Here is an 18,170-nt window from a genome sequence, read left to right on the forward strand (position 1 = left end):
GGGCAGTATGAAAGACAAACGCTGCCATCACTTACTCAAAGGGATGTTTATGCTCATACAGGGGGTCCTCACTTGGCATCATTCCAGTATACACAAATTGCCATTACTGTGATAGAGTTAAACATCAGTCCCCGATCACAAATTTGTTACTTTATGAATTAGTTTGCTAGGGCTGCAAGAACAAAATAATAAACTGGGTGGCTTCAAGAATAGAAATTGACTTTCTCACAGATCTGCAGAGTCCAAAATCCGGGTCTCCACAGGGTCGGTTTCTTCTGTGGCCTCCTTCATCTTATAGATCCCATCTGCTTCTCCCTATGTTTTCACATGGTCTTCCCTCTGTGTTCCAGTCTCCTCTTCTTATAGGGAGGGATACGAGTTGTGTGGAATTCAGGCTCACCCTCATGACCTCTTTCTACCTTAATTACCCTTTAAATTTAGGCTCTGTCTCCAAATACAGTCACATTCTGAGACCCACTGGGGGTTAGGACCTTGCCGTATGACTTTGGGAGGGGACGCACCACAGTATATCATAGTATTATTGTACTTCATTGTATAAAGCACAGACTTTGCTGCTAGTTCTTTAGTCCATACTATGTAAGTAACCCATGTACATCATGTTGCAAGACCATTCCCATCACTTCTTTCAAAGTGTGTTGGTGACTTGTCACTTAGTACCTGTTACTCAGTCAAGGTATAGACAGTGAAGCATGGGATTATTGTGCCTCCTTGTACCCTGGTGATACACCCACACAACGTTCCAGCCAAAGTAGATCATTAAGAGCAGGGATTGGCCAACAGAGGCAAAAGTGCAGCAAAAAACAGAACAGCACAGAAAGTGAAATTGGACAGGACTAGAAGGCTTGAAAATGTGGCACCAACTGTGAAGACAAGAGAGTCTTGCAGGAAACTCCACTGTAAACCATATGGGGGGTGGGGAGCATCTGAGCAACTCAGTTGGTTAAGCATCCAACTCTTGATTTCAGCTCAGGTCATGAGCTGGAGTCTGATGCCACGCTCCACACTGAGTGTACAGCCTGCTTGGGATTCCCTCTCTCTCCCTCTACCTCTCTATCCCTCCCATTTCACCCACTGCTTGCACTCTTTAAAAAAAAGAAAACATGGAAAAAGTCTGATGAATTAAAAAAAAAAAAAAAAGCTCAAGTCATCCAGTGTATTTTAGTTTAAATTGAATTGAAGCATTTACTTTGAATTGAGGACTTTTGTGTGTGTGTGTGTGTGTGTGTGTGTGTGTGTGTGTGTGTATATATATATATATATCCCAATCCATTTGGCTAGTGTTCAGGCCGAAGTGTCGAAGTTAACTTTGAAAGAGAATAGTGATTATGAGGAGACAGAAAAAGAGCCTTTTCTGCCAGGAAAGGTTGGTTTCATGTTTCAGAAGCCGAAGTTGGCGTGAACTGAGTGGGTTGGTGGTGCCTCCAGGGCAGACAGGGCTCTGCTGTGAAGTGTGTACCCAGGTTGCAAGGGTGAGTTCAGGCCACCAGTTCCAAGGATCATCCAGTATTGACTGCTGAGGAAACAGGTCTTTTCTGAAAGACCCCTCTGTGGAGAACTTAAGAAAGCTGTAAGGTCGTAGAGTGACCATAAAGGAGGATCTGGATACTCAGCCAGAGGAACTTCGTTGAAGGTGAACTTAGCAAGGTGAATGAGGAAAAGTGTTTAAAGAAACGGATGAAGAGACAAACCAAGCCCTCTGCATCCAAGGGTTCATCTGAAATATTTCACAACATTGAGAGGGCAAAGGGTAAAATGTTGGAAGCTGGGGATCCCTGGGTGGCGCAGCGGTTTGGCGCCTGCCTTTGGCCCAGGGCGCGATCCTGGAGACCAGGGATCGAATCCCACGTCGGGCTTCCGGTGCATGGAGCCTGCTTCTCCCTCTGCCTGTGTCTCTGCCTCTCTCTCTCTCTGTGTGACTATCATAAATCAAAAAAAAAAAAAAAAAAATGTTGGAAGCTGATCCTTGGCAATTTGCCAAGGCCTGGAACAAAGCTTATTCTATATCCTAGGTTATTTGATGAGAAGAGGAAGGCAAATGCTTTAAAACAAAACAAAACCTCTTAACGCTTGTTTCTAGTGTGTTAAAGTTCATGTACTAAATAGATATTCATGTTACTATGTTTCACATTTTCTTGTGCACATATTATGGACATAAGAGTTTTTAGTTTTTCAACATACATTTGTAAGGGGCATGGAACAATCACAATTTCCTGATTATTAGACTGGCTTTTGGCAGTTTCAACTTGAATGGTCATTTTTTTTAATGGTCCCGTACTTCATGCAAAGCAAGATTGCACATGTGTGTGCACATGTGGATCTTTTTTGCTGAGAGTCAAGATGTTATGTATGGTGTTAAGGCTTTAGATGTATTATTCACCTAAGTTTACACACATAATTAGCCTTTTCCTGGTGGTTCAGTCTTCATTTGTGGTGTAAAGTAGAAAATACTATGGTTCAGGGTGTGGCTTATGCAGCCAAACTTCCAGAGCTGAAATCCTGGCTCTGCTTGCTTACCTTTGTCTGACCTGGAGGAAGATGCTCCGTCTCTCAGACCCTCCAGTTTCTTACCCATAACCTGAGCAGATAACAGTACCTGGCTCATAGTGTTGTTGCAAGGATTAAATGAGCAAATGTGTGTGAAGCACCGTGTGCCTGGCAACCGTGGAAACAATACGTGGTAGGGGCTGGTGGTGGTGGTAGTAAAAGCAGTGGAAGTATTCACGATGCCATGTATCTTCAGATGGATTGAAACTGGGGCTTTTTCCTCCATCAGACAGCCTCAGGCTGCAATGCTTTTAATTTCTTCTTGTGTTGTGTTACTTATGTGTTCTCTGTTAATTTGGCTTTTGCTGGTCTTTTTTTTGCCTCTGTCTCAAGCAGAACAAGCGCCCTACTCTGAGCCGCCCTCTTGTTGGGATTTGATGCTTTTCACCCACAGAGGGGCTATAGCTCAGAGAATTTGTCTTGTGGCAGTGTGGAAGCCCTGAAGAGGGCTCCGTTGCTCGTGGATGGCCTGTCACCGGCAAGCCCAGAAGAGAACCATTTCTTTGGCTCAAGGGCCTCCAAATGAAGTTATACTCAGTCACTGTACACATTACTTGTCTGTCTCAAAAACATCATGTTAGTCTCTGTAAGCATTGAAATTTTACCACAATCTGTTACCTTCTCTTGGCATTTCAGTTTTTATTTTAATATACTGAGAACCTGAAATACGAAGTGACCTAGGCCTCCCTGAGAAGGCTCGCGTGGGGGATAAGTGGGTTATGAGTTATAGTAACTGATAAATGGTCTCCGGATTAAAAAAAAAAAAAAAGGCAGAATTGTATTTCTTTTAATTTCCCGTCATTTCTCTATGCCTCCTGCTGGCTCACAAATTCAGCTGGAGCATCGTGCTTGCCTAGCTTCTGAGAACAAAGGTGTTGGTGCATCATGTTGGTAATGTGGTAGGGTCTACAGGACCGAATGTTTCTGGGGTCACCCTCTACTAAATCTAAAAGTCATGCTCTGAACAGAGTACTGGGGCTTCATATTCCCCAAAAGGTACCCTATAGGCTTAGTTGATCCTGTGGCTTAAATAATTTTAATACTTCCTATACTTTTTTCCCCCTCTTTCCACCCCAAAATTGCTTATACCTGAAATAGGGTTTGCTTTGCCTCATCTGGATTGTGGAAGCTTACCTTTCCCCCTTACTTCCCCTACATTTCCTCAGGGAGCTTGCTGATGCCATTAGCGGGAAAGAGAACACCTTGGTTCATTTTTGCAAAAGTAATCTGAAGTCGTTGAACAAGAAACTGAGAAACTCGCTGTACTGAGAATTTGGTAAAGAGCAGCTGCAGTCACTTACCTTAAAAGCCAGCACTGCCCATTTCAGTGGCCACCACCCAGGTGCCTATCAAATGAGTAAAGAAACCAGAGTCCACTAAATTAACAGGTCATCAGTTAATTACACCACAATGAAAAAGAAAAAAGAAAAACTATGCTGCTAAAAAAAAACTTTTAGATCAACTCCTTTCTTTCCTTGAATATCTTAGGCATTTGTTAAAAAATGTAAAGTTTGTGAATAGATGGACCACTGTTTACAGGTATTTTCTTATATCCTGGGTATTTCCTTTAACAACATTTGAATGGATAAGGATTTTTGGAAAAGGCTTCCCGTCCCTGGCAAGGGGCAAGACAGAACGTGCTACCTGTCGAAATGCTATAAGGTCTGAGGTCAGAAGGAAAGCTAGCAAGATTTCAGTGGTATCCTGTGCTGTGTGTTGAGGTGGTAGGAACACGTAGGAACCTGCCATTGGGTCTGTTTGTTTTTTAAGTATATACAGTTTGATTCCCCCCCACCCCGCGCCCCACCCCAGCCCCATGACATTTTTTTTTTCAATTGTGGTTAAAAAGCACATAATGCAAAAAACTATCTTAACTGTTCTAAGTGTACATTTTAGCAGATGTCTGTGCAGCCATCACTACTATACAGTGCATAACTTGTTCATTATCCCAACCCGAAATTCTACACTTCCTGAACAATAACTCCCCACTCTCCCCTCCACTCCATGCCTGGCAACCTCTGTTCTTCTTTCTCATGTAAGTGAAATCATACAGTATTTGTCCTTTGGTGTCTGGCTGATTCTACCTTGGGAACTGGGTTTTATGCTTATTTCTCTAACAGGTTGCTTTCGGGGATGGTATTGATAAAAATTTTTAAATTGTCCAAAGCCCCGAGTCTGAAATTCTGTATGCAGAAGTGCTAGTCTTTATTAAACCAAGTGACTAAAATGAGGTGGCATTTTAAGAACTCCATATTTGATTGTTGCTGTCATTAAAAAAAAAAAAAATCACTATAGTAAGAAAATTTCCCATACCTGAAATCCTAAAGTTTCTTTAAAAATCCACTTTTTTGTCACTGCTACTGCTGGTAGTCTGGTTATGTTGGGAATCGCTGCATGTCTTACTGGCATCTGGGGGTCTCAGCAGGGCTTGAGGGAGGTTTAGCCTCTCCTAATATTAGAATCAAGTTTAGCAGTGTGTGAGTGGGCTTCAGGAGGCAGTAGTATTGACATGTAATTGTCCTAACCCACATGCTTTAATGCTTAGCCCTCAGTCTGTAGCCCTACCCCCACCCCAGCAGCATTTGGGGTCCTCTTCTGGAATCTAATGCAAGTTACAAAGGGAGAAAGACCCCCAGAGAGAGCAAGAGACCCTGTCAGTGGGCAGAAACATGATATTTAAACATCACAGTTAGGTATTAGAATACTGAATCTCCCCCCTTCCCTATCCAAGAAATTCCCCATGCATTGTCTAGATGTCTTTAGAATTGCTCCTTTTGATTTTTCTTAAGATGGTCTGTTCCGGCGTTGGGGCTGTGCCACTCTGCGCGGTGGGCTTGGAGATCCTGAGTGGAAAAGGCAACCACAGTGAAAACAATGCCCCGGAGTTACGTGTGGCTTTTGTTCGCTTGTCCCTGTTTACCTATTCACAGCCATGGATCCAGTCCGCTGTGCCGTGTGGTACCGTGAAGTCAGGTACACCAGCGCCCCGTTACAGCGAGGGTTAAAAACAAGGATAATACCGACTCCCTGCACTGTCCGTCTTTCCCTAAAAGACACCGCGTGTGTCAGGATGACAGAGAGGGGCACGACCAGACCCACGTGTGGCTGATTCCCGGGTCGGGTCTGCCATGTGCTTTTGCAAGCTGCAAAAGTGTTTGCTCTAAAGCCGCTTTCCCTGCACGGCCGGCTCCTGCGTTTTGTTATCAGAACCTGGTGCTGCTTTCTTAGGAGCGAATTGAAGAAGGAGCCAGGCTGGATCTCATTTTTGTACATCCTGTGTTGTGAAAATGTATTCTTTAAAAAAAAAAAAGAAAGAAAGAAAGAAAGAAACGAAAGAAAGAAAGCGAAAGAAGGGGGGGAAGAAAAGGTTGCCATCCAGTGGAGGAAGGAGTAATTCCCAGCTTCATTCAGGAAAAACGCAGGCTGGAATATGCTTAACTATTTTAACTTGGCTGGGGATTTTTATCACCAGAAGGGTTTTTTTAGTGACATCCGGAGCCAAATGGGTGCCGTGTGCCTTTAAGGAAAGAAGTGCCTCACCAAACTTCCCTGTAGTTGTATCTCACCGTTTGGATAGGGAAGGAAAGTGTTAATTTCTTATTTGTACACTTTTTTTCCCCCGACTTCCTTCCTATTCACTTCATTAAATCTAGAGGCAGTTCAGCATGGGAGCCGTCTGTATGTTGAATTAGGGCTCGCACTCTTGCGCAACACGTCACCAGTCGGAAACTGGGGGTTTGCTTCTGTGATTTATTTCATTATTGTGCTGGTAAAAGGTTTGGAAGGGCATTCTTTTCGGGGTAGTACTTTAGCATTGTGTAGCAAGTTTTTTTTTTTTTTTTTTTTTTTGGTGGCCCCCCCCACCTAGCACTGAGTTGAGTCAGTTGAGCCAGTTTAATAAATAATTTTTTAAATAAAAGAACAGTTTTAAATTTCCATGAATAATTTTTACTTCCATGCAGGAGTAAGCTTACTCTACTTCTTTAAGTGCGAAAAGCACTGGGAAATATTTAGTGAATTGATTTCCATTAGAAAAAGACCCTTAGAAATCCCTGAACATAAAGTACTGCATATGGATGTGTTTGGGGTCTTTGGGGAGGAGGGAAGATGTTTTGTAGCTGACTGCATTCCTGCATAAAACCTTAATTTAAGGGGAATAATGGTCAGTACTTTGTGTGTTTCCTTGTGATTTCCAGAACCTAAATTTAATATGAATCTGCACGTATTAGCAATTGTCATAAACATTGTTTCCACTAGTTCTTTTTGCAATTTGTTTTCGCTTCTTAGCTACTCCCAGATTCAGAGATTGATAAATCCAAATATCACGAGCTTGTGCTTTGTTCCGTTTTTGTTTTGTTTTTTTTCAAAATTAAGGGGAGGGGGGTGAGCTTAGAGCTATCCTTTTCACAACTTCCCCCTCTTCATGTATCCCACTGAAAAGAAAAACAATGAAAAATTTTACAGCAGGAAAGTGAAAGGGAAGTGTCACAGTTGTTCGGGATTTTCTTTAAGGAGAAAGAATGACATTGTATTAAAATGTTTGAAATTGAGAACATGCACATTGCTTTTACTGACATGTATTTAATGAAAAAAAATTATTTTATTAAAAAAAAATCCTCTTAGATTGCTCCAAAAACATGCAGTCTATTTTTTTAAGCACTAAAATGAGGTTTAAAATACCAAAGAAAAAAAGCATAAATTGTTTTTAATTTTTTAAAATAAATTTGAATATTAATTTGTTTTTTTTTTATTGGCTTAATTGTTAAAATGAGAGTAAGAATCAGAAACCATCTGAGCTAAAAATCTCTAATTCTGCTGCCTGGAATAATAAGGGGGAAAAATATGATAAGTAGTTGTCAATATTAAAACAGGCTGAAGGAGGAAGGCTTCGGGCCTTGTAGTAGGTAGAATGAAACAGCAGATTTGAGTATCCACAATCCTTTCAGTATTAAATTTTCAGTAAAATAAAATTACTTGTATATGAAAACATAGCCTTTCCCCAGCTCTCTTTTTTTTCCTGATCAGCTGATGAAGAGACTAGCAGCTCGCTGCTTTGCTGGCTTGTTAATTTTATCCCCACTAACTGTGATTTCCGATAGCCGGCCTGCTGATAGTGGTAAGGTAAATATCCTTTTTCGTTGCCGTCTTGAAGATTCAGTAGAACTACATCCCAGGCATGTGTAGGTGTGTAACACATCAAAAGCCGGTGTTCTCCGTATTTCTGTGTGCAACTGGGTGCTTGAGGAGAGCAGTACCATTAACTGTTGACAGCCTTGCATGCTGTATTTATTATTAGCATGTTCAGTCTCCAAGATTTGCGGGACAATTTCCTTTTCTTAATCTTCGCTTAGCTGCAGTGTGTTTAGCTGTATAGTGGGTGTCCTGCTTTTAGGCAAATGAATATTAATGAAATAATGTGGAGCTTTTTTTTTTCCTTTTCTTTTTTCTTTTTTCCTCATAACTCATCAGATCTCGCCTCCTTCATAGTGGTTATCTGAACACTGTAGGATCGTGATGGAAATTGTCTTTTGATTATTAAGGCCTAGCCTCAGACTGTCCCTTAGGATTCTGTCTCTGTGCATGTTGCTTCTATGGGTTTGCACATTGGAGGATGCATAGAAAACATTCTTTTAATCCCACTAGCATTTTTAACATGCCAGGTTGTTTTGTGTTCTGCACCAGGTTTTCTTCATAAAACCTTTCTTTTTCAGGAGGCATTGTACACAAGTGAAAGAAATTATGTCTGAGCTGTAATCACTCTTTATATTGATTGTTATACTCACATGATCATAAATATTAGCCATGTTTGGTGCTGTGGAGAAATGAAGGTAATTGCTTTATGATTAGGGCTCTTTCAGCTACGAGAAAGGATTGATTAGCATTTGCATACTGGAAGCAATATTGAGAGGCAGGAGGAACAAATAACAACATCAGTTATTCTGTGTGAGAAAGCAATCTTGAAATGTAATTTAAAGGTTTTTTTTTTTTTAATTTTCTTTTTCATGGTCAAATTTTCTTTTATCTATTTTTTTATTGCAGTTTTTCTTTTATTTTTCTTAAGTTTTGAGATTTATCAGGGTGGGGGGAAGAAAAGTTTAAACTTCTGGGTCTGTCACATGGATCTTTTAGCCATTTACGAACAGGTTTCTTTTATACCTGGTTGTTTTTATAGCTATTTTATTATCTCTCTGCATTAGTGCTGCTGGCTCTGGTTTAAAGCAAGCGTTTGCAGGTAATTGGAAAAAAGTGTTTGTTGTTTGTGAGTGTGTGTGTTCTTTATCAGATGATTTAAGTGCGTTTACCAAGGAATGTGGCTTTGTACTTCCTGTTTCCTTGTTTACTAATTGCTACGTTAGAACAAAAATCTGGATGGAATTCTGATTTATGTTGTGAATCATGAGTAAATTGATGTAAAACCTCAAAAAAGGGTCAGAGCTTATATGATTGTAAGGATGTTTTCTTAGAGGGATTTTTTCTTCACCCATCCCTTGTTTTGTTTTGTTTTACTGTTCCCCCCCCCCCCCCCTTTACAGTAATGAGACAATTAAGGTCTTTTTCTTACATTGAGCTAAAATTTCATTTGGATTCAGTTATCTTTCAGACACTTAAATGTATAGCTCTTTTTGTACTCGTCATTTCTTCTCACGATTAGTGTTTCCGGCTTTCAACATATTTTGTTCACGGATTAGACTTGGTTTTAAGATGCATTGATTCAATATGGCGGTCTTTGCTCTTTCTTCTTACTTGACTGGTTACTGTTAACTTCTATTTTTTTTTATTATTTGATTTTTGTTAGTTTAATTTTATTATTACTACTCAGGTTGGCTTTTTAAAATTTTCTTGGTGATTCTCTTGTCTTGAATTTTCTTCCTTCGTTCCCTGCTACACCAGGCCATTGAAGACGGCAATTTGGAAGAAATGGAAGAGGAAGTACGGCTCAAGAAGCGAAAAAGACGAAGAAATGTGGATAAAGATCCGGCAAAAGAAGATGTGGAAAAAGCCAAGAAGAGGAGAGGCCGCCCTCCAGCTGAGAAACTATCCCCAAATCCCCCCAAACTGACGAAGCAGATGAACGCCATCATCGATACTGTGATAAACTACAAGGACAGGTGAGTGTTTCACTCTTAAACCTTGATCATCTTCCCCAAGAGTACGATTGATAATTCACCACAGAGCAAGATTTAGGAAGGTGTGTACTGGGACGTTAAGGTTCTTTCTACTTTCATGTTTCACAGCTTTTGCCCCAAAGGTGTCAGAAACTTTGTACCATGTTCACAATGGCTGCTCTTGCTATTTGGGATGCTATTTTACCAGCTATTATTTGAGATATTTGGAAATAGTTTAGATTACAAAATTAAAGTCTAAGCTGGAGGAGGATTCTTAAGGATCTCTAAAATACCATCCTTTATGGGGAAGGATTTGGAATGGTAGCGTGAAATTCTACTTTTGGGCTGAGTTGTTAGGGAGAGAAGAATCCTAGCATACTTAAGGTAAATATTTCATGTCAAGACTCTGTTGAAAACCAAACAGATGCTTCGTCAAAAATACCATTCCTTCTTTCCTTCCAACACACTTGAATATCTGAGTGCTTGTTTGAACCATCTCCTTCTTCATAATGATACTACTTAGCATGGCATTTCAGCAGATGTAACTCGTTTTCATGGAACTTTTCAGTGTGATCGTTAAGAAATCTGTGCTGGACACTATTATCCCCAGACCTGTGTCTGTCAGCCCAATACAGTAGATAAACTAGTTAGGCTACATTTTGGGTAGTTGTTTTGGTTTCTGCTTGATAATCATGTGATGCAGTTTTCATAGGAAGATCACCTCTCCTTCCAATTGAAGAATTAGGAAACAAAAGAATTAAACATTGTATTTCTCTTGATGGCAGAGTGGCATTGATCAGTTTTTGGTTACCTTTTTTTTTTTTTTTTTTACATTAACTAGTGTTGCTCTGTACACCTGGGAGTATTTAACATGAATAACTAAGTTGTGATTTTAGTTTCTCATTGTGACTTTAGTGCATGTGTATTACCAGGAAGAAAACCTCGTAATAAAGATGAAGTAGTATAAAAAGGAAGAAACTTCCACCTAGAGGTTTTTTTGTTAGGTCTAAGTTATATTTTCTGTAAGAAGTCTCCAGAAATGGTGAAAAGTGGTAGGAGGAGGTGTGTGTGAAAGAGTCAGAATTTCATGCCCCTCTTTGTGTCCCAGATTTTTTAGGTTCTCTGCTTACTCTTTTTTTGTTGTTCTTTTTTTCTTTCAAGTGTATCCCCTTGCATATTTCAGAAGTGGCAATAAAGAGCAGCCCTATTATATTGGGTTTGGGTAAGCTGCTCATTGACATGGGTATGACAGCCGTCCAGGAAAGAAAATTTGGCCACAGGTCGTTTCTTTGACCAAAGCGAACATGCAGACTTGTTTGTATACTAAGAGTTAGTAACACTGTCAAGTTTCTCTTCGTCCCCAGCCCTACCAATAGATGTGCCACAGGCAGGAACAGTTTCTAGGAAACCAGCTTGAACAGTGATGATGCCTTATTTTATCAGCCTCTTGTGTAAGGAAAAAAAGTAGAAAGAATCACTCTTGCATATACCACCAACTCTTTTGCCTTTGTCTCACGGGAGCACAACATCTGTTACTTTGACCAAGTATGCCTTATTCATAAACTGTTGAGTGAGAAGGGCCATAGAAACGCTGAGAAGAGCCAAGAAGAGGTTTAGAACCTAGACCTTCTATTCCAGGTGATGGCTAGCTCCTCCTTTAATGGCATAAAAGAGGTCACCAGCTGCTGGTCCACATACTGCCAACAGATTGATTTGTTTCATGGTTCATGTTGTGTAGGGCCTGGGTAGGAAAAAAGCAAACAGATAAAACTGGAGAGAATTTCTTATAAACCTCAAGTGTTTTCCGTTATGTTTGCAAAACCCAAAAATCATGCTACATTCTACCCAAGTTTCCCTAAGGTCGCATTTGGTGGGACTGAAGAAGTGGCTCCCCCTTCTCCATGGGCTCTCCTGATCTGGGGTGTCCCACTCCCCATCACCTGCTCTCATCCTTCCAGTGTGGAGTGCTTGCTGCCATCTGTCATCATGCTTTTCACACCTGGCCTGCCTGACTCCTTTATATTACCTGCAGGCTCCACAGCTTTTTGGGTTTATGACTTCCTAAAACACAAAGCTAGGGGCTGACCACTTTCCTCGAAACCACCACAAAATTTGAGGTTCCATCCCTTACCCCTCAGCTGAGCACAGCTCTGTAGGTGACAGCACAAGCTGTAGTCTGGGTTTAGCTACCCTTGGTTGAGTCTAACTCCAGGGTTTACTACCTATGGGGCACTTGGGCAACTTCCTCAATCTCTGTGAGCCTGTTTTCCTCATCCACAAAATGGGATGATAACCATAACTGCCTCTAGAGGTGTTAGGTGAATTTGGTGAGTTAATATAGACCAAGCTCATGGAGTCATCTCATTATTAATAATCAGCCTTTCAGACTACTTTTAGCTCATCAGGTGGGTAAATGGAGCTCTGAGTGCTTTAAAAGAAGCATCCTTCCTAATAGGATTTCCGTCCTATTTTTTCCCCTGAAAATAGAAAATAGTTTCAGTGGGACTGATTACTGAGCATGTCTTTGGTTGTATTGTAGGGGAAGAATATTTAAATATTTTAGCATGCAGACATTAAGTACTTTTTTCCTCCCCTTTCTCTGGTTTTAATTACTTATTTAACCCTTTCTTGAAAAGTACCCTCCTAAGGCTCATTCTGTGAGCTTCCACATTTGGGTACATTCTGGGGTGTATGTACTCAGTTACTGCTGTGTGTTTCATGGATTTTTTTGTGTGTGTGTTAGTAATCTAGAAAAAGCACTTATTCTGAATATTTCTGTGTTTTATTTCTCTTACCAAACTTGGTGCTCAAGTAGGAGGCACTCAAATTAGTAGGGCCTTAATTGGATACATTGTTATATTTTTGTTGGTTTTAGAAAATACTGCTGGGAAATTCACCTACCCTTCCATGTGTTGAGATTTCTGTACCATTAAAGTCAGCTACTAATATAGCAATTCAACCTACCTGTGCAAGAAATACCACCTGTACTAATCTCCCTCCTATCACCTCAGCCAAATGTTAGGGCTCTGACAGTCATACAGATTAGCAGTGTATTAAATAAGAACTGCCATCTATATTTAACTGATATATAAGAATTAATTAGCTCTCATGAGACAGTTTTTTCAAAGTTCTTGCATGATTCTGGGACAGATGTATCTTTCTTTTTTATAAAGAACTAGGATAATTTAAGCATCTATTTATTGCCTTTGTTTTCAGTGCCAGGCCTTTTTTTTTTTTTTTTTTTTTTTAAAGAAGGATACTTTTTCAGATGTGACCCCAAAGAGCCAATAATTTTGTGTGATTCACAAATGTAAGATCCTCTGTATAGATTGCTGTCTAAAGGTAGTACTGGTCAGCTACTCTCTTGTTTCTACCATTTTCTTTCAAGTCAAGGGTTTGTTAGAAGGTTTTGTTTTGACTCAACTATATCATGCATTGTTTTCTGCCTCTATACAAGGCTTTTAAAAATCCTGTTCTAAGATTATGTCATATTTAACCTAAGACTCAATTTCTTTAAAAAGGATTAATCCTAATCTGCATCTGTAACTCTTTAAAAATTGCTCCAGGGATGAGATCAAGAATAAGGTGTTGAGGGATAGGGTCTCAGAGAGAGAACTGTCCCAAATCTAGAGACATGGCTTTGAGTTACTTGGATAAGGGAAAGATTCTAGATTGTTTCAGGGTTGTAGCTGTCTCCGGTTCAACTTCCCACAACCCAGATGCTTCACCCTCATCACCTTTGACAGATCGCTATCCAACCTCTGTGAGGGTGCTCCCAAGAGTTAGTTCACTATGTTAGGGGGCATGCCGTTCATGACACTGAAGCACACCTCTAAACACAGTCCTTTCCTTTATTTTTTTTTATTTTTATTTTTTAGTCCTTTCCTTTATTAAAATGGATTCAGCCTTCTGATTTCTAGCGATTCTACTTGGACCTTCCGAGAGTAAATCTGTCCTCATTCCAAGAAATGTCCTTTGTGAACGTGTCCACCTAAGGACACACTCCTTGAGGCTGAAACACCTCCCTTTGCTCTCTGAGTGATATCTAGATTTGTACCACCTAGTCCTGTTCCTTAGGCACATCCTACCTTCTTAGTGTCCCATTTTAAATATGACGCCCAGAGCTCTGAAGGTATTCTGATGGCTAACTGCAGGGTGGCCAGCTTCCTTGATCTGTACACCAAAATTCTGTTACCGTAACTCAGGAGTGTATTAACATTTTCCAGCAGCTCTGACACAGACTTAACCTTTATGGAACATGGGACTTGTTGAAAAGCTCCCTCAAAACATGCAGAAAGTTCTTTTGTCACTTGAATGCTGCCAAGGTTAGCGTTCAACTGAGGATTTTTCTTTTTTTTTAACCTGTATTTACTGACTTCATTCTTTTCCCTGTGCAGTTCCATTTATCTGATTCATGTCCAATCCTTATAGTCTACTTTTACAACTTAATTTTTAGGGTTTAAAAAAAAATCATGTTTCCTTGTCTAAGTCTTTTGGTCATCAGAAGATTTGTTATAAGCTGTTGCTGAGAACCTTCTAAAGGGCAAAGGACAGGTCTCAATTATGTGCCCCCTGAAAATCACTTCAGGTTGACAAGGAAAGTAACTAGTAATCCTAAAGTCGATTAGCCATCTGCGAACTCACATGACCGTGCCATCATGTCACGCACATTCATCTATACTTTGTCAAGGCTATCAAAAAAGGCTGAAACCAAGAGACACCACATTTGTGGCCTTTCCAATCTATCCACCTGGAAACCCTGCTGAAAGAATGAAATGAGGTTAGCCTGCCATGGTTTTTTCTAGGAGACCCCCTGCTGGTACTTAAATGATGTTATTTATCTTCTCTAAATAGCCCTGTGGCATCTGAATAATTTCTTCTAAATTTTTTACTGAGGGTCTACATCAAGCATAGCAGCCTTGAGTTTCCTTTTTCATTTTGACATGAGGACCCTGGCACTCTTCTCATCTTCTGACTCCATTTCTATTCTTTGTGATTTCTTAAACATTATTAGAAGCAATCCACACACTCCTTCAGGATTTAATTAGTTTGCAACTGAAACTTGGATTCATTTGAAGTGCCTTCATATGCTCTGTTGACTCTCCCATTGGTAGCTTTTGTTCATTTATTGTGCCTTACTTTTCAAATCTGAGCATTGTTCTCATCCCTAAAGAATCTGGAAACAGATGAGGTCATGTCATCTCCTTGCTCCCTGATAACTGCTTGAGGACTGTAGCAGGAACATTCCAGGAGGACTGGCCCTGCTCTCTGCAAACAGTTGGGATTTCAGGTTGAGCGCTGAGGATGGACACAGGGAAGCAGTGGGGGAGGCAGAAGATACCTGTCTGGCTGGTCTGAAACCAGGTGGATGAAACCCTGGCCCCCAATGGGGTTGGGGGGGTGGGGTAGGGCTGGTGACCCCTGGGCTGGGCTCCTTCCTCCCTGACACTCTTGAAGATCTGCTGTCCTCCCTGAACAAAGACTGTTATCTTCTTGCCCCAAATTTTAAGAAGCCTGTCAATATGTCTAAGAATGGTGGAAAGTCTTGGCTTGTTCAGAATTTTAGCTCCTCACATTGTAAGAAATCATTCATTCATCTTGGAAATATTTATGGCCTTCCTCCCTTATTTTCAGCCCTATACTGCAGAACAGGGACAGAGGGTTCAAAAAACAACAACAACAACAAAAACACCTCAAAGTGCTTATCCCACTCATTCACTGTATGGGCATTGGAAGAGATAGTCTTCCTACCAGATGGGGTCTTCCTTCAAACAGGTGGCTGACCAGGGGAATTTGGGGAGGGAAGAGGTCATTTGAGCCCATGATACGAAGGTACAATGACATTTCCCTGTGTTTAGAGTCACTTTTAGAAAACAGAACTATCGCTGTAAAGACATTTACCTTGGGAAAGGAGAGGCAACATTTCTTTCCTTTACCTTTTAGAACCCTTCCAAGGAAGGACTCCATAGACTTCAAACCTTAGGACTAAGTGTACTTGTTTACCTCCTGTACACACCAAAATCACTTGTAGCATTTCCCTCGGTTTCAGGAAGGCCAAGCAAGCTGCTGTTTTTGAAGGTCCACATCTCATCAACCCATTCTCCAGAAGGGATGGGCTCCTGTTAAAAATGTTGCCTTGTTCCAAGGTTTTCTCTCAAGTGCTTGACCTGAAGTGTATTGTTTACCGAGTGGAGGCTTTCCCTCATGGATCACCATCCAGAGGTTTCGATCTACAGTGGACTGTTCATACCTCTCCAAAATAGATTTGTAGTAACAGATTTTTAAAGCCAAATCCATGTTACTGTATTCTTTTTCTGGTTTTTGTTTTGGTATTTTGTACCTTTTTTCTTTGCTCAAAGTGATCAGATCACTGACCTGTGTAGGTCTGTCCCCATGCACTCCTTATGGTGATCATTTGATATTATTTGCTGGGATCTCTTTTGTTCTGAGGCTTGCATCCCCCACCCCTCTTCATTAATTTCAGCTCACAGAACCTTGCCCGTCTTCTCTGTATTATTTACATCCTGTTCTATAAAATGTGTAAGATAATATTTTCTGTTGCCAAGTTTCTCTTTCTTCATGACTACATGTTCTGAGACAATGTGATCTGTTTTTGGCCTCTGTAGCCCCATGGCTAACATTATCATCAACCTAGTGTCCCAAAGGCGCAGCAGAAAAAGCATTCCCAGTCCTGTGCCTTATTCCTGATACTCACTCTGATACCAAGTTCCCTCAACACATGCATGAGCATCTGTCCTGGACACCCCAGCTTCTGAGGCCTCACACACTTCTCCAAGTAGGCCATCCTCATGGCAGGCCTTGCCTGGGGCAGCCATGTGCTGCCTGTGCCCCCCACCTCCAGGCTGCTCTTCATCCTGCTTGTCTGGGGTGTGTATCTGAGCCTGCCTCACTGGTAACTTGCATGGCTTCCCATCATCTAGTGGATGATAATCGAACTTCTTAGCACAGTTGGAAAGGTAGTCAGTCATCCATGGTCTGGCCTTGATGACCTTCCCAATTTCCTTTTCTGTCATGTCCCTGCCTGTTCCTCCTTTTATTTCAGACATTCCAGCTCAGTCTCTTTTTTTCCACCTTTTGGCTCCTGGGTTTATGCTTTTCCCCCTCTGCTGTGCCCCCAAGCCCTTCTAAGAGCCAGCAGTGGCTTCCAGAAGGTATTTTGTAAGCGGCCACACCTGTCACACCTGCGTAGGCTGTGTATGCCAGAGGGCGTTGTCCTCCCCTAGAGTTAAGGTCTGGATGGGAGGGAGGTTTCTCCTGCGATTTCTCCTGTTTTATTTGCCACCACACCAAGGGACACCAGTATAGCAGGTTCAGAATGGCTCAGTGGAAGGTGCTTCCCTAGAGGCCTGTGGAAGGGCCAGAGGTGTCAGGTGGTGGTTGTCCTTTCCAGTGGAAGCAATTTACTCGAAAAGCGCAGAGGTCTGGGACGCAGTGCCAGCTACCGGGTGGTGTCATCTGGAGGGCCCTCCTTAGGCTGGCGGCTGTCGCAACGTGCACTCCAGCTACCTGAGGTGAGTAGGAGGAGGAGCCAGCCTCTCCGCAGCAGATGCTGCCTGACTTGCCATTGCTTCTGGAGTCGTGGATGGAACCTGTGCGCAGAGAAAGGGAACTGGATTAACAGGCATTTACATGTTTCAGACAAGGAGAAGTCTCAGAGACGTTAGGAAATCATTTGGGGGGGTGGGGTCCTCCCCCCTTTTCTGTAGAACTGCGTTTTTTCAGAGTGTGGTTCCACACATGACCTCGTGTGGTCTGCCCCCAAGTCCCATGAGGAGGCGGGGCAGGCAGGTGAGCGGTCCGAGGCCTGGAAAAGGGAAATGACTCCCCCCACAACGCCCCACCCCAAGGTCACCCAACATAGAAGGAAGAGCTGGGCTGGGGCTCGAACCCAGGTCTTCTGACTCCGGTGTTCTTTCTACTCTACCGCAGGTGTAACGTGGAGAAGGTGCCCGGTAATTCTCAGTTGGAAATAGAAGGAAACAGGTCAGGATCTGTCTTGCATCCCCTTGTCTCTGAATACAGGTGTCCCTTGGCACAGCGGACAGACCGACTCCGAAGGAGCCGGGAGCACACTTCTCCACGTGCCTCCCGACCCCCCGCCGCCTTGGGCTGGGAGACGGGGGCGCACGGCTACTCGAAAACACCTGTCAGGGCTTTCCAGCGTGTCTGTGCCGTGCGGCGCTTTGGCCGTGCCCGGTCTGTAAACGCCCTTCTCACACAGGCGGCGTCCGGAGCCCCCGGCAGGCCTGCCTCGCTGCCTCGCCCGCGGGAGGGGGCTTCTGTGGCTTCTCCCCGCCCCGCCGTCCCGACCCCCGCTCCCAGCGCAGCTTCGGGCTGACTTCCGCCGCCTCCTAACTTCCGGCCGCCTCGGGGTAGACGCTTCCTGAGCCGCGCCCGTGGCGCGTGGCTGTCCAGGAGCGCGCGAGGAGCCGTGTGCGCATGCGCCCGCGCCCGTTTCTGCCGTCATGGCGGCGGGCC

The 18,170-nt window shown here is 42.4% G+C and overlaps 1 protein-coding gene and 1 long non-coding RNA gene across 6 annotated transcripts in view; one reads left to right on the plus strand and one right to left on the minus strand.

Annotated features, from left to right (window-relative positions):
• The window catches only part of SMARCA2 (SWI/SNF related BAF chromatin remodeling complex subunit ATPase 2), a 175,340-nt gene that overhangs the window by 127,038 nt on the left and 30,132 nt on the right, over window positions 1-18,170 (plus strand). For 4 of the 5 annotated variants that reach the window (XM_072839584.1, XM_072839585.1, XM_072839599.1 and 1 more), the window contains exons 28-29: window positions 9,457-9,674; window positions 17,622-17,675. In XM_072839584.1, the coding sequence (XP_072695685.1) occupies window positions 9,457-9,674; window positions 17,622-17,675 (272 nt within the window). The remainder of the gene's footprint in view (window positions 1-9,456; window positions 9,675-17,621; window positions 17,676-18,170) is intronic. The other variant, XM_072839609.1, reaches the window with a different exon arrangement.
• On the minus strand, window positions 1,956-18,062 carry LOC140640352 (uncharacterized). The gene is made up of 5 exons (XR_012037048.1): window positions 17,837-18,062; window positions 15,573-17,281; window positions 5,486-11,412; window positions 4,879-5,014; window positions 1,956-3,911 (listed from the first exon to the last, which is right to left on the minus strand). It is a non-coding gene; the product is annotated as an uncharacterized lncRNA (long non-coding RNA).

Source organism: Canis lupus, chromosome 1 (assembly GCF_048164855.1).
Source record: "Canis lupus baileyi chromosome 1, mCanLup2.hap1, whole genome shotgun sequence".
Taxonomy (NCBI): Eukaryota; Metazoa; Chordata; class Mammalia; order Carnivora; family Canidae; genus Canis; species Canis lupus.